This window comes from Paroedura picta, chromosome 2, assembly GCF_049243985.1.
Source record: "Paroedura picta isolate Pp20150507F chromosome 2, Ppicta_v3.0, whole genome shotgun sequence".
In the NCBI taxonomy this organism is placed as follows: Eukaryota; Metazoa; Chordata; class Lepidosauria; order Squamata; family Gekkonidae; genus Paroedura; species Paroedura picta.
Genome location: NC_135370.1, coordinates 173,886,147 through 173,902,112, shown reverse-complemented (window position 1 = coordinate 173,902,112; position 15,966 = coordinate 173,886,147). Strand labels below are relative to the sequence as shown.

At 50.7% G+C, this 15,966-nt stretch overlaps 1 protein-coding gene across 4 annotated transcripts in view; it reads left to right on the top strand.

The window, feature by feature from the left end:
• Positions 1–641: 641 nt before the first annotated feature.
• Positions 642–15,966, top strand: part of SYNE2 (spectrin repeat containing nuclear envelope protein 2) — a 293,618-nt gene continuing 278,293 nt past the window's right edge. For 3 of the 4 annotated variants that reach the window (XM_077323895.1, XM_077323896.1, XM_077323893.1), the window contains exons 1-2: positions 642–818; positions 13,039–13,162. In XM_077323895.1, the coding sequence (XP_077180010.1) occupies positions 13,084–13,162 (79 nt within the window). In that variant the 5' untranslated portion in view covers positions 642–818; positions 13,039–13,083. Of the gene's footprint in view, positions 819–12,145; positions 12,286–13,038; positions 13,163–15,966 lie in introns of all 4 variants that reach the window. The other variant, XM_077323894.1, reaches the window with a different exon arrangement.

The following is a 15,966-nucleotide window of genomic DNA, read 5'->3' as shown; positions in this document are numbered from 1 at the left end:
CAGCTGGATTTTCTTATGCAGAACACTTCTAAAGTGCATTGAAAGTGCATTATCTGACAAGTGCAGAATGGGCCCTGGTCTCCGCATTCACATGGATCTAACACCATCCATCCATGTCCGTGCACAAGTTTTGTTTTTAAGGGTGGGAGTAGCCCCCCCAAAAAAAGATAAGATAAAAGAAATCATACCAGAAGTTCCTCATTGACTCAATGAAACCATATTAAGGATGCTATGAGAGGGAAAAATAATAGAAAAAGAAATACAAGAAAAAGAGAGAAAGAACTGATTAAATTTCAGGAAGATATCGATCGATCGATCGATCGATCGATCGATCGATCTATGGAATGCTAACCCCCCCCCTTTTTTTTTAATACCCTTGTCTGAACTGCGCGCCGAATCCGCGCACATTCGAGCCCGTTACGTGTGTTGGCTATAAGTTGGTGGGATTTCAGGGCGGGACCGGGGGCGAATCCCGGGAAAGCCCCTGATTGCCCTTGCATGGCCCGACTGCCCGAGGCTCCCCCCAGGCCCGGCCTTTCCCGGCGCGGCCACGTGCTGTTTGTTTGCCTGCCTGGCCGAGAGAGGTGGGCGGGAGGCGGGGCGAGGAGCGGGGCTAGGCCGGCCGCCTCCGCCTCCTCCTGGCGTCCCTCCCTTGGCTCCCGGGGGCGGCAGATCCTCGCTCGCAGGCAGCGCTCCGAGCGGGCGGAGTTGGCGCCCCTGCAGCGGGAGGAGAGGCGAGGCTGGCCGGCGGACAGCTCGTGGCCTGGGCGCGGGATCCGAGGCAGCCACCCCGGGCGGAGGATCGGCGCGCGTCCAAAGTGAGCGGGCAGCGCCGGGGGTGGGGGTAGGGGGCGGCGGGCCGGGCTGGGCAGGGGCGGTGTCCCTCCGGCTCCCTCGGGAAGGAGCGGCGGGCAGGCGGGAACCTGAACTTGGAGCCGGAGGAGCCGCGCGCGCCCTGCCCAAGTTTGGGCCGCCGGAGGGGACGGCAGAAGGCGGCACCGGCCGTGGGAAGGGGGATCGGGCGAGGGGGGACGATTCGCCGCCTTAGTTCTTGCAATATTATTATTATTAATTAATAATACTAATAATATTATTATAGTATACTGTATTACTAATATTATTATATATATTATTACTAATACGGATTATTATTAGTATTATTAATTAATAATGATAATACTAAGAATTGCTAGTGACGTTGATGGGAGCTTTCTTGGGCCGGAGAGGACCAGCCGGCTCCTCCCGCCAGCCCCGGCCCCGGGGGCTCGTCCGGAGTCTGCCAGGGCGGGAAAGCTGCGGGCGGCGCGGCTGGAGGAGCCATTTGCGCGGCGGGCTCCCGCCTTCGGGCGCGGGGGAGGTGGGGATTCCCTTCGGCCTTCGGGAGCCCCCCTGCCGCTGCCGCCGCCGCGTTGCCGCCCTCCCTCCCCCGAGCCCCGGCTCTGATTGGCTGGCGGCTGTACCTGGCGGCCTTTGTTGTCTGAAGCCGCCTTTGTTCTCCGCCCTAGGTGTCACTTTCACCTTTCTCCGATTTCCGCTCTCCGGAGAGCGGAGGCAATCCAAGCGTGCGCCGCGGCCCCTCCGTTTGTCTGGATGGCGCCTCCCGGGCTCGAAGTGGGGCTCGCTTACGAGTAAACCTGGCTGGAATCGGGGCTGTTGAGGTCAAATCAGGGCCAACCAACCCACCCTTGGGACTTTCCGTTTGGGGGAAGGAGGGGTGGATGGGGGACCGAACCTTTTGAGGCCAGTTGCAGCCCATCCAGAGGGAGGCCTCCGGTCTTTTGAGGAAGGGGGAGGTGGGAAGAAGGAACCTTTCCCTGTTGTCAAATTTGGGATAAAGTGCGGATCGTGCTGGCCGGACAGAGGAATTTCTCCAGATTGACCAGCCCTGCCAGGGGAAAAGGTGGAAGTGGCTCAGGTTTGCAAAGGATGCAGAAGTGTCCTTAAACGACACAGGTGTCTTTCGCCAGAACTGGGTGTCTGTGCTGTTGAGAAGCATACATTTTTTTTCAGTTTGGCTTGACACCTCTCAGAATCACAAATGCATTAAAATATCGTTGTGAAAATGCCAATGAAAGCACAGACTGTGGCAACGTCTGTAAGCTCTGATCCAAAACATTGCAGCCAAAATATTTGTTTTAATTCAGGGATAGTCAACCTGTGGTCCTCCAGATGTCCATGGACTACAATTCCCATGAGCCTGTGCCAGCGTTTGCTGTCAGGGGCTCATGGGAATTGTAGTCCATGAACATCTGGAGGACCACAGGTTGACTACCCCTGTTTTAATTCACATACCCCTCACCATTTTCCCCAGGGTAACCCTAAGGGGCTCCCATAGCTCTCTTTTTTAATCCTTACAACAACCCTGTGGAGTAGGTGAGGCTGACAGTATATGACTGGGCCGAGGTCACCCAGCAGTATTCTATTGCAAGGTGGGGATTTGAACCCAGGCTCTCTGAATCGTGGCCCAACCAACGTTGGTGTAGTGGTTAAGCTTGATGGAGTGGTTAAGAGCAGTGGCTTAGAATCTGGAGAGCCAGGTTTGATTCTTCAGTCCTCCGCATGCAGCCAGCTGAATGACCTTCACAGTTCTCTTAGAGCTGTTCTTTCTGAGCAGTTCTGGCAGAGCTCGCTCAGCCTTACCTATCTCACAGGGTGTCTGTTGTGGGGAGAGGAAGGGACAGCGATTGTAAACCACACTGAGACGCCTTCAGGTAGTGAAAAGCAGCATGTAAAAAACAACACATTTCTGCATGTTAGGTTCCTGTTAAAAGTCTCCAGAACGAGGACAGTAAAAATGTTAGAATCAGAGTCCAGTAGTACCTTTAAGACCAACAAAGATTTATTCAGGGCGTGAGCTTTTGAGTGCAAGCACTCTTCCTCAGATTAAGAACTAAGAACACCTTACATGACCATGTAAAATACATGACCATATAGCAAAAATTAATTCTGTTAACATTAGTAAACTGTATCACACATCCCAATACAACCAATGATAATTCTTTGCCAAAACAGCCAATCAATTCCCTTGAAATTGTTATTCACACAAACATGGGAAGAAGTTTTTCTTTTGAGTCCATTAGCTCCTGGGTCAGTTCTGGATAAAGTTAGTTACTTTGGGCTGATCCTGCCTTGAGCAGGGGGTTGGACTAGATGGCCTATGTGGCCCCTTCCCACTCTGTGATTCTCTGTTTCTATTCTCTGATGGTGTTTTCAGTTTCTTTCTCAGGTGTACTTTCTGCCCTAGCAGTCGTGGTCATGGGAATAATATGTTTGCCACTCTGAGTTCCGGGGAAGAAGGACGAGACCAAAAAAAAAGTTTAAAAAATGCTTTTACACTATTCTAAGCTCATTTGGGCCCTTCCCTGGAGAAGTGGCCAATTAAGTTTGCCAGGGAATAAATAAAACCTGTGCCGGCTCTAAACTTGGTGGTTTTACAACATAAGGGTGTTTTCAGGCCCTGTTGGATGATTACCTATGGTTAGCCTCCAGTGTGGCTGTAATGCTAAGTTATGGTTGTAACAAACCATGGAAATAAATTGGAATTTGCATGGGAAAGGGGGCTAAATCTGTGGCATGGAGAATGGGGTTGTAACTTCTGAACTGGTCTCCGGAAAGATTTCCAAGTATAGAAGAAATGCCTTCAGCATGATATTGATAGGCTCTAGAAGTGGTCTCCAGGATGTTCTTGATAGGCGTTAGAAGTGGGCTCAACTAGATAAAATGAAATTCAATCAGGACAAATGTAAAGTTCTGCATTTAGGTAGGAAAAACCATAGACACCAATATAGGATGGGGGGAGACTTGTCTTGGCAGTAGCATGTGCGGAAAGGATCTAGGAGTCTTAGTAGACCATACCTTGAAAACGACTGAGAGGGGATCTGATAACCATCTTCAAGTATTTAAAGGGCTGCCATATAGAGGATGGAGCAGAGTTATTCTCTCTTGCCCCAGAGGGACAGACCAGAACCAATGAAATTAATGCAAAAAAAATTCCACCTAAACCTCCGGAAACCCAGGTGTTTCTTGATGGCCCTGGAGGGGTTACCCAAATGGATGGGACTTAATCGATTTTGTATATGTTTCTTAAATTTGTTAAACATTTATCAAGTGATACGACCATGTACGGTCGTGTCGACCCACCCTCCCAAAATGGCCCATGATGGGCCTGGAGGGTGGTGGGAAGGGGAGGGGTCCTGGTTGGATGAATTCACAGGTCTGCTTCCCAATCATATTCTGTATGATGGTGCCACTTCTGGGGTTTCTTGACTAGATGGCCCAGGAGGTCCCTTCCAACTTTATTATTCTACTAGCTTCAAAGCCAGTTCCTAAGAACGGGTCTTGAAAGGGCCCCCTTCCCTGGCCCCTGGCCAGACAGCTTAAGGTGGCTTTGGACTGCATCTCGCAGTGGGGTGGGTGGGGGCTGGGCAGCTTGTTAGCAGGCCCTGGACAGAGCTCCTTAGTAAGCAGTCAGCAGGCTGGGGAGGCCCTCGTTAGGAGGCCCAGCCTAGCAGGTCAAGAGGCCCTTGTTAGCAGGCCCTCCACCACAACCTTTTGCCCAGGGCCCTCTCCCCTTACCTGCTGCTGTCTCCAGGCACTGAGGTGCATCTGAGAGCAGCGTCTAGAGACTAGGGACAGAGGGCGGGAGCTGCAGGGGCAGGGCCAATCTGGCTGCACCCTGATTGGCCCTATTCCAACTTGGACAGCCGGACACGTTCCACCCCCCCCCCCCCCAGGCTGTTTCACAGATATATAGAGGAACCGTGGATAAGGATGAGATTCTGTGACCTGCCTCCCCCTCCCACAATGGCCAATGATGGGCCTGAAGGAGGTGGAAAGGGGAGGGGCCTGGGTGGGCGTGTCCACAGCTCTGCTTCCCAACCATATTCTGCACGATTGCGCCACTTCTGGGGTTTCTGGAAGCCTGAAGAATGTTTCAGGGGTTTCTTGACAGTAAGAAAGTTGAGAGAGGCAGCTGTCAAACTCCTCCTGTGTTCTTATTGTTTTTGAGATCCCAAGTTCAAATGTCTCTTCTTGCACATCTGTTTGAAGGCACAGGAGGATCCCTGCCAGCTTCTGTGCCCAGACTCTGGCTATGCGCATTTGCATTTGCGATTCCTGTCTGCCTCTGATCTGTGGGCAACTGGCCTGCCCTGTGATATTCAGACGATCCATGATTTATTGCAAGTCAGACTCTTAAGCAAATACCAGCATCGGTTCCCAGATCGTTCCAACTATGTGGGGGAGAAAGGAAGGGAGATAAACATGCATGGGGAAGAAAATGAAAAGCAGAGTGGAGCCCGTCCTGACTAGGATGGGCAAAGGCTCTTCCATAAGGCAGCTTGGTGTGGTGGTTAAGAGCAGCGGCTTCTAATCTGGTAAGCCAGGTTTGATTCCCCGCTCCTCAGCAGGCAGATCTTGGGCTAATCACAGTCCTGATAGGACGGTTCTCACAGGGCAGTCCTGTCTCAGCCCCACCTACCTCACAGGGTGTCTGTTGTGAGGAGACTCCTCTAATCTGGAGAGCTGGGGTTGATTCCCCATTCCTCCTCTTTGTACAGCCAGCTGGGCGACCTTGGCCAAGTCACAGTCCTGTCAGAGCTGTTCTCACTGAGCAGTTCTGTCAGAGCTCTCTCAGCCTCACCGACCTCACAGGTTGACTATTGTGGGGAGCGGAAGGGAAGCCACTTTGAGACTCCTCCTAGAGAAAAGTGGCGTATAAGAACCAACTTCTTCTTCTTCTTCTTCTTCTTCTTCTTCTTCTTCTTCTTCTTCTTCTTCTTCTTCTTCTTCTTCTTCTTCTTCTTCTTCTTCTTCTTCTTCTTCTTCCCAGTCTCAGTATCTTTTCATTACCCGAAGGGGGTCTCAAAGTGGCTTCCCTTCCGCTCCCCACAACAGTCACCCTGTGAGGTAGGTGAGGCTGAGTGAGCTCTGGAAGAACTGTTCAGTGGGAACAACTCCAACAGGACTGTGACTCGACCAAGGTCACCTAGCTGGCTACACATGGAAGAGGAGCAGGGAATCAAACCCGGCTCTCCAGATTAGAGCCTGCCGCTCATCACCATAACACCACGCTGGCTGTTTCCTTGGTCCCCTCTGCTTTCTGCTTCAGAAGGAACGTGCTGGAATGTGACCAGAGTGCTGCTATGTGGGAGCAACCAGGGGAAAAGGTTTTCATTGATAAATTCCCACCCTGTGGGTTTTCTCTGGCCTCATCTGCTCAAGGTCTCCTCTGCTCTTAATGCCAAACAGGCCTCTGGTGTTGAGAGAAGGATGAGTTGGTTTGCTAAATAGGGAGCCCGGGGAGGAATTGGCTACTCAGATGTAGTTAGCTGTATTAAAAAAAAATCACCACAATAAAAGAAAAATAAAAACACTTGGTTGGATTTTCCATTCTTCGCTTCAGAACAACACTCTCTGGTTGTAAGGACACAACAGCGAAAAAGAAACACAACAGGAGAAAAAGCAGTGACCTGATCTAGCTTTGCAGCTGGGTTTGAGTCCCGTAGAACTCATTTTAACACACATACACCACGATGGAGAAGAAGAAAACTTATATTTCATACACCGCTTTTCACTCCCCGCAGGAGTCTCAAAGCGGTTTACAGTCGCCTTCCCTTCCTCTCCCCTCAACAGACATCCTGTGAGGTAGGTGAGGCGGAGAGAGCTCTGACAGAAATGCTCTGTGAGAACAGCACTATCATGGCTGTGGCAAGCCCAAGGTCACCCAGCTGGCTGCATGTGGGGGAGGAGCGGGGAATCAAACCTGGCTTCCCAGGTTTGAAGCTGCTGCTCTTAACCACGACGCCACGCTCCCTCATACGAAACCCTTTGTCCCTCATAGTCAGTTTTGTGTGCTCCGGCCTTTCTCAACTTTTGTACCATTCAGAAACTCCCTGAAACATCCTTCAGGCTTTCAGGACCCCCAGCAGTGGTATTATGTTGCAGAACATGGTTGGGAAGCAGAGCTGTGGACACGCCCACCCAGGGCCCCTCCCCTTCCCGCCCCCTCCATATACGGTTCTATTACCCAATAAATGTTTAGTACATTTAAAAAAAAATAATTATCTCCCACCCATTTGGGAAACCGTTCCAGGGCCGTCAAGAAACCCCAAGTTTTTGTGAAACCCTGGCTGAGAAAGCCTGCCCTAAATAAATGAGAAATCTCTACCTAAGACCCTTGAGAATTGCTGACCAAGCGGTAGTGGATGAAGCAATCCCAGAATACCCTTCTCAGGCTGTAACTCAGGTGCCTCCTTTAAATCGGGTAGTCAACCGGTGGTCCTCCAGATGTCCATGGACTACAATTCCCATGAGCCCCTGCCAGCATTCGCTGGCAGGGGCTCATGGGAATTGTAGTCCATGGACATCTGGAGGACCACAGGTTGACTACCCCTGCTTTAAATAACATTTTTATACGGCTCGGTCTTCATTGACATCTGACAGCTATTTCAGGAGTCTGCCTGCTTCACTTCATGTTTTTATTCCTTTCTCATGCTAGCAGACCGTAAGGGATTATTGTTGGCGATCCAGATTATATTTTTGTTCCAGGAGGCCTGGATCCAGCGGGGTGTTCTGGTAAATCAACAAAAGGAGCTTCGGCCTTTCCAAAAAGCGATCCGGACTCTAGGAGCTGTGCTTCCTAGCTGTGATTGTTTTCAGACAAGGACACAACAGCAAAAAAGAAACATAACAGGAGAAAGAGGAGTGACCTCTTCTAGCTTTGCAGCTGCACTGGAGTCCTGTAGCTCTCATTTTAACACACCCAGCTGGCTGCATGGAAGAGCGGGGAATCAAACCTGGCTCCCCAGATTAGAAGCTGCTGCTCTTAACCACGACACCACGCTGGTTCAGTTTTGTGCACTCTGGCCTTTCTCAGCTTTTCTGACAGAAATGAGTGCAACCTGCATGAGGGCAACAAGTGCAACCTGCATGTTCGCCGTCTTCCCTTTCTCCCAGTAGTGGCTCGCACCCTTCGTTGTCTGTGGCCAAACAAAGGAGCGCCTCGAAGGTCATCGGCACGGAAGCTGAGGCTGCGCCCAATCCCTCCTGACCTCATTGAGCCCGGCCCTCGAGAACACAGCCTGCCTGATCCTAATCTGCATCCCTCGAGGTCTTTCTTTTTCTCGGCCCCAGCTCAGCGGGAGCGAAGTTTGGCAGTTCTCGAGCCCTGCCTGGTTGCCATCCCGAAATGAAAGTAGAGACTGTAGATTCATTCCTTCTCCAGGCAGAAGATTCTCCACTCTGGGATCTTCTGCTGTGTTGTTCAGGGCCAGGAACGAATCCCCCCCCCCCCTCTGAGCAATCTAGCAGCAAGACTATTTATAACCGTGGCAAGCTTCCAAGCCAAACACCGGGACAAAAAGACTCTCTCGCTTTTTGGCGTCAACAAAACCTTGCTCTTTTACGTGGGACTGATAAATCAATACTTCTTCCCGTGTAACAGGCATGCCTAATCTTCTCATTAGGCCAGAAACATGGCTACCTTTGCCTCAGGGCTTGTTTTCTACGGCGATGATGGGGAAAGCTGTTATTTGGTGTCCAGCACCAAGATGTTTTAGGCTGACCCTGCATTGAGCAGGGGGTTGGACTAGATGACTCACAGGATCCCTCCCAACTCCAGGATTCCCTGATTTCTAGACGTTATAAAGTTGTGTAAATGGCTGTGTTGTGGAATGGTCAGAGGGATGGACCAAAGGCGGGGAAACCCGGATTCAAATCCCTACTGTGTGTGAAGCTTATTGGGTCCCTCTCGGCCTTGCCTACCTCACAGGGTCGTTGTGAAAGTAAAACAGCGAAGGGGAGAATGATATATACCAGGAGTGGCCAAACTGTGGCTCTCTGGATGGCCATGGACTGCAATTCCTACGAACTGGCAGGGGCTCATGGGAATTGTAATCCATGGTCATCCGGAGAGCCACAGTTCAGCCACCTCTGAATACCAACGCAAGACCTTTGGAGGAAGAGCTGAATAAGAATGGATGAAATAAATGAATGAATCAGTTCTGTTTGTTTTCCAGTCGTCTGCCGTTCTAATTCATGCAATTTGTATATTCATTCTAAAATCAAGACCGTTTTTCATCAGTGGGAAATTTAGCACAGAGAATCTAGCTTGGCAGAGTTGCCCGAAGTTGAACTTTCTGAGTTAAAGAAGTTTAGAACACCTTTCCCCAACTTTATATAAGTTTGTGGTTTTCCCCTTGTTCCTCGTTCGGTTGGTGTTTGGATTCAATAAAGAGCCGTTCCTTAGAATAACTTCTAGTCTGTGTCTACCGAATCTGCAGGCTTAATACCCACCAAAGCCATAATTAGATGCTTCTTTGTAAAAGAAAAAAAAAGGACTCCCTGCTGAAAGAAAACCAGCTTGCCAAAGCAAAGGGGGCTGGAGGCTGGATTCCTCCCTGAGGAGCTAGGTTTCTGTATATAGGGGAATCAGTTTTTTTAACTGCAGAGCGGTGAGTCATGTGCTGTCCGTATTCTGCTTCAAGTGTAGGTTGAAAGCTTAAGAAATAGTTCTGCGTAAGAATTGGTAAAGCAACTTGGTACTACGGATCGTGTTCCCCTTGCGTCCAAAAACAAAGACAGACAAAGCCTCTGCTTAGCGTCAAAAAGAGAAACTGGAAGCCAGTAGTACAAAGGCCTTAAAAAACGCCACTCCCCCCCCCTCTCTTTCCATCTGTCCTGGCTCATAACTGTGTGTTGCTATGAATGTCCTGGATTTTACATGGGAAGCTCTTGGCACGTGGAAGAGAAAAAAAGTTGCAGCATTCTTAGCGGGATCATAAATAAATAGTCTGGGGCCCTGTAGGGAAAAGGGGGATTTCACCATGGACATGACTGAAACGGCTTCACAACATCTCTTAAGAATAATAGGGTCATTTTAATATATTCCTAGTGTTGCCAACTCCAGGTCGGGAAATTCCTGGAGATTTGGGAGCAGAGCCTGGGGGTATGTGAGGGTTTTTGGGGGTGGAGGCAACCTAGCAGGTTTAGGATATCATAGAGTCCATACTCCAGAGCAGCCATTTTCTCCAGGGGAACTGACCTGGACCATGAACAGGGAGACCCAGGTTCAAATCCTCACTCTGTCATGGAAGCTCACTGTGACCTGTCCCACACCAGAGGCACTGTACCGCTCTGCCACTGGGCGTCTGATCCAGGGCAAGTTGCCCCGGTCCTTCTGGGTTCCAAACAGGGGAGCATTTTGCCCGCTGCACCCAGTCCGTCCCCGGATCTGTGCCTCTGGGCGAGGCAGCCAGGGCAGCGAGGTTCCACAGCAGCTCTCCAAGGTCTCATTCAGGGGTCTTTCACATCCTTTACTAGCTTACCTTTTTAACTAGAGAGTCATTGTTTGGATTTATAAAACCACCCGACTTGGCACAGCTGTCTCGGGATGGTGTACAACAATTTAAAAAACGGTAATTCAGTAAAACAATAAACAAACTTGCTAAAAACTGTCACAGAACAGCAGTCGGCGTCCTTTTGATTCCCAGACTTGGTCCAACCAATCATTTGACTCAGTGTTATTGGGGGGGGGGGGTCTCTTAGATGTTCCTTACAGCCTGGCCTCAACTGAATGCCCGGCGGAAGAGCTCCATCTTGCAGGCCCTGCAGAACTTTAAGTGAGCTCCAACAGGGCCTGTCTCTTCCGAAAGCTTGTTCCACCACATGGGGGCCAGGACCAAGAAGGCCCTGGCCTTGGTTGAGGCCAGGCAGACTTCTCTTGGGCCAGATACCCCTAGTCTCTTAGAGCTGGCCGAGCGTAATGCTCCTCAGGAGTATATTTGGAGGGGCGGTTCCTCAGGTATGCTGGAGCCAGACCCCAAATAGCCTTAAAGGTCAAAAGCAGCACCTCGCAGCACTCCAGTAATCCGGTACTCCACTGGAAGCCAATGCAGCTGTCTGAGCACAGGACATATATGAGCCCTCCGTGGTGTTCTGCTAAGGAGTCTGGCAATTGTTTTTGGGAGCACTTGTAACTTCCAGAGTGGGGACAAGGGAAGGCCCAGGTAGAGCGAGTTAGTGACCCGTTGCATGGGCCACTGTGGCTAAGTGATCGTGGGCCAGGTAGGATGTAAGTAGAGGGAAGAACGCTTGCTGAGCTATTCTAGTGACTTGAGCCTCCATGGAAAGGGAGGCCTTAAATTTCTGGCCCCTCTGTGCAGTGGAACAATGCACACTGTCCAGGTTGGGCAGGTGCACTGGTCCCTTCCTACCTATCCACCGGACCTCCGTTCTAGAAGGGTTCAGCTTCAGGCCCCTCCGCTTGAGCCTCTCAGCTGCAGCCTCCAGATATCTGGCAAGTTTGTCCGGGAGGGGAGATGCCAGGGATTGAACCTGGGACCTCCTGTATGCCAAGTGAATGCTGAGCCATGACCCCTCTCCAAAGGACATCTGGAAGCAAGGAGTTCCGTGGCTCGATGGGAGATTGTCTTTTAAAAGTTTCCCCCCAAATCCACATGTCATGGTTGAAGCGTGGCTGTTTTTACAGTCAAGGGACCTCCGGGGTCATCTAGTCCAACCCCCTGCAGAAAAACAGAATTCTCGGCCAGTGCGGCCTGGAAGAAATCCGCCTTCTGACCCCAAAGCGGCCATCGGCATGCGAGAAAGGGCCGCCCAAGCCAAGCACCAACACAATCCCTTCTCCCCACCCCCTTACAAGTCCGTAGAGACGAAGGGGGTTGCATTTCTCAGGAAGCGTTAAGGAATTCAAGTACGAAACAATCAACTACCGTGAACTGGGCACCGGGTACCATAGAGAGTGGTGCAAATTTATTACTTCTTGTGTGTGCTCGGGAAAGGTCAGATTGGTTTTGGCTTTGATTCGTTTTTCGATTTAAGGAAAACCTCCCCAGTCCCTTTATTTTCTTTCCAAAAACAAGAAAACGTTTCCCTTGTTCATAGAACGGGCTCCTTGCCCCGACGTACACGAAATCACACACAAAGTTGAAAGGCACACTCCGTGGTTGCTGAGCTCTCTCTCCCTGTGTGCGAATGATTGATGAGAGAGATTTCCAGAAACGAGGCTTTCAAGGTTGAGAAGTAAACTGTTGCAGATTGCATGCCGGGGTCTCTAAGATACAGACGGTGGGATGACGACGAGGCTCCTTGCGCCAGCCGAAATGTTATTTTCTTTGTTGCGCTTTAGTTGTCAGATCTTCTGCGGGCTCAGCGCCTTTTTTCGTCTCCGACCTGCTACCATAATCGCGGCCCGAGAAAAGGAAGCCTGGGAGACAAAAGATGCCATAAAAGTCCAGGGAAAGGAAAGCGAACTCCCAACCCTGCGAGGTAGATAAGATCGCTTTGGTTGAAAGTTACCGGGGAATGAGGCTCCGTCAGAGAGGACATTCTAGGGCTTGGCTCTTGCAGCCTCCCGTCCACTCTCCATCTCGGAGTTTTGAATTCTGATCCGTTTCCTCTTTTACGGTGGCCGGTTTCCCGGAGCTGGAGGCTGGCCAGCTGTTAGAAATAGCCCGGCTGTGGGAGCCCCAGAAGAATAACCAACGTTGGGATTCAAAAGAAGAAAGCGTAGTCCGTGATCCGGATAATCTAAGAAAGCGATGTCCTCGGGAGCCAGGAGGAAGTGCATTGCTCCTGTTAAAACCGTGGGGCTTAACGTGGCCGAGAGCCAGTTTGGTGTAGTGGTTAGGAGTGCGGACTTCTAATCTGGCATGCCAGGTTCGATTCCCCGCTCCCCCACATGCAACCAGCTGGGTGACCTTGGGCTCAACACAGCACTGATAAAACTGTTCTGATCGAGCAGTGATATCAGGGCTCTCTCAGCCTCACCCACCCCACAGGGTGTCTGTTGTGGGGGGAGGAATGGGAAGGCGACTGTAAGCCGCTTTGAGCCTCCTTCGGGTAGGGAAAAGCGGCATATAAGAACCAACTCTTCTTCTTCTTCTTCTTCTTCTTCTTCTTCTTCTTCTTCTTCTTCTTCTTCTTCTTCTTCTTCTTCAAAAAACAAAACCTAGCGCCTGTTTTGAGTGTGCAATCCCATCTGCTAAGCCCCCCCTTCTTTTTTTTTACCCCCTTTTCCAGTTTGGCGGTTGAAATGAACTTGCAGACACCGTAGAGCTGAGCAAGATGGCTTCTCCGGAAATATCTCCGACAGCCGAAGAGCAGCTCTCCTCCGACATTGACGATCTCCACTATTCACTGCAAGGTAGGTTTTGTGCCTCGATTTAACCCAGTGTTGTAATTCGTGGAACACGAAGCCTCTATAACAGGGTGGCCAAAATGTGGCTCTCCAGATGTCCACGGACTGCAATTCCCATGAGCCCCCATCATGCAAGGTGGGTAGCAGTGTTAGTTTGTCTGTAGCACGAGAAAACTGCCAGAGTCCAGGAGCACCTTCACAAGTCACAAAGTCAGTGGCAGCCAAGGAGTTTTCGTGAGCTGCTGTTCATAGAATCACAGAATCATAGAGTTGGAAGGGGCCATACAGGCCATAGAATCATAGAATCATAGAGTTGGAAGGGGCCATACAGGCCATCTAGTCCAACCCCCTGCTCAACGCAGGGTCAGCCCAAAGCATCCTAAAGCATCCAAGAAAAGTGTGTATCCAACCTTTGCTTGAAGACTGCCAGTGAGGGGGAGCTCACCACCTCTTAGGCAGCCTATGCGACTGCTGTTCACTCCCAAGACACCTTGGAGGGCCCACATCCTGCCTGTGCTGAGGCAGGTGAATTGGGTGCTGGCTGTGGCCCAGATCAAGTTCAAGGTTTTGCTGTTAACCTTCAAGGCCATCCGTGGCCTGGGGTGCTGATATCTGCGGGACCACCTATCTCCTTATTCTCCTCTGCAGGGAACTGCACTCTTTGGGTATGAATTTGTTGGAGATCCCCAATTTGAAGGAACTGTGCCCGGCCTCAACCAGGGCCAGGGCCTTTGCGTCCCTGGCCTGGACCTGGTGGAATGAGTTCCCAGGAGAGCCGAGGGCCTTAACGGAACTTTCTCAGTTCCGCAGGGCCTGCAAGACGGAGCTCTTCCGCCAGGTCTTTGGTTGAGGCCAGTGCTAGTAGATCTGGGCCCCCACGCTGGTTACCCAGTCCATCGCCCCCCCTCATCCCCTGAAGCACTGTTTTCTTAAAAAGGTCCGTTGAGCCGAGGGGAAGTAGAAATTCTTGCTCCTAAAGGGGTTTTGGGTTGTTTTAGGGGATTTTAATGTTGGGCCAATTATTGTTACCCGCCACTAGCCTTTGCCTGGGAGTGGCGGGATACAAATTGAAATGTAAATAAAAAAATAAAATAATTACGATGGGTCTGTCTGCAGCGGCAGGAGCAAAGAGCCAGAGTCCAGGAAGACTAACAAAGACTAACCTTGAAGACTAACAAAATCTGAGTAGATAAGACTGCTCTTGAAGGACCAATGGTCCGATCCAGTAGAAGGCAGCTGTGGTCAGTACCCTAGCTTGGATCCCAAACCTGCTCTGGAAGCTTGCTGGGTGACTGTGGGGTAGACCCATACTCTCCTCCGAACCTGCCCCACACTGGATGGATAAAACTGGAGGAGAAGAGGAGGCCAGTAGAAGCTGCAGTAGGTCTCCACTGGGCATGAATGAATGAAATAAATATATTTTGTGTAGCTCACTTGTCCACGCTGCAAAAACACTGCCTCCTTCTTCTTGAGGTCTGGAATTACTTACCGTTTCCTCCTGTTTTTCTTCCTGTTGTTGGTAGAAGCCATTGTCAAGGGAACGTCCCTTATTGGGCAGCGTTCTAAGTCGCTGGCTGCCAGCGAGACAAATGGAGCAAAGAAGCCCAGTCGAATTGCTGGTCCAGAAAATAAGAAAAAACTCCGGCCAATGGGCTGGTCTTAATTCTTCTTGTTTTTATTTCTATTTTGTCATTCTTTTAAAGATCACCCAAATGGCCGGAGTTTTTTCTTATTTTAAAAATTCAAATTGAGGCAGCCTGCTTCTGGCCTCCTCCCACGCCCTTTACCTACTCTTGTGAAAATGCCAAGGAGGTTGTTTTGCCAGCAGGGTGAACCTCTTGTTCGGGCAGGAAGGAATGCACTGGAAAGGTTTACACACTCAAAAACATCCCCCAAATTGGAGATTAGACGTCAATAGGATCCAGCACAAAACTTAAAACATCCTTGGACAAAAAGACAGCAAGTGAGTTTGTTGATTGCATCTAAAATGGTCCTGCATTAGACAGTTTTTCCTCTGTTGTGTTTGTAATTTTCCACTCTGTTTTCCACTGTTGTGGCAGCATTTTCGACTGTATTTTGCCACTTGCTGAGAAGGGAATCTTAGAATAGAATCGTAGAATCATGGAAGGGACCTCGAAGGCCATCTAGTCCAACCCCCTGCAGAATGCCGGAAGCTCATAACAACCTGCCCATCCACAGTGACCCCACTTTCGTGCCCAGATGACTCCCCCCACCCCGAAAACCAGAATCCCTGGCCAGACTAGCCCAAACGAAATTCGCCTTCTGACCACAGAGTGGCAATTGGCATTTCCCTGGGCATGCAAGAGAGAGCCAAGCACTGACACATCCCTCCCTGCCCCCCCCCCCCACTCACCGTTTTCCCTGAATATGAATGTATGATGCTGGCCTAAGCACTGGACTGATCTCAGCAGGGCTCTTCTTAGGTTCCAATGAGGGCCTCGGCCTCTCTGCCCTGTTGCTGGCCCTCCAGAGGAACTGGCTGGCCCCTGTGTGAGACAGGAGGCTGGTCTGGATGGACCCCTGGTCTGACCCAGCAGGGCTCTTTTGATGTTCTTAGGAAGGACTCGGCCTCTCTGCCCTGTTGTTGGCCCTCCAGAGGAACTGGCTGGCCCCTGTGTGAGACAGGAGGCTGGTCTGGATGGACCCCTGGTCTGACCCAGCAGGGCTCTCCTGATGTTCTTAGGAAGGCCTCGGCCTCTCTGCCCTGTTGTTGGCCCTCCAGAGGAACTGGCTGGCCCCTGTGTGAGACAGGAGGCTGGTCTGGATGGACCCCTGGTCTGACCCAGCAG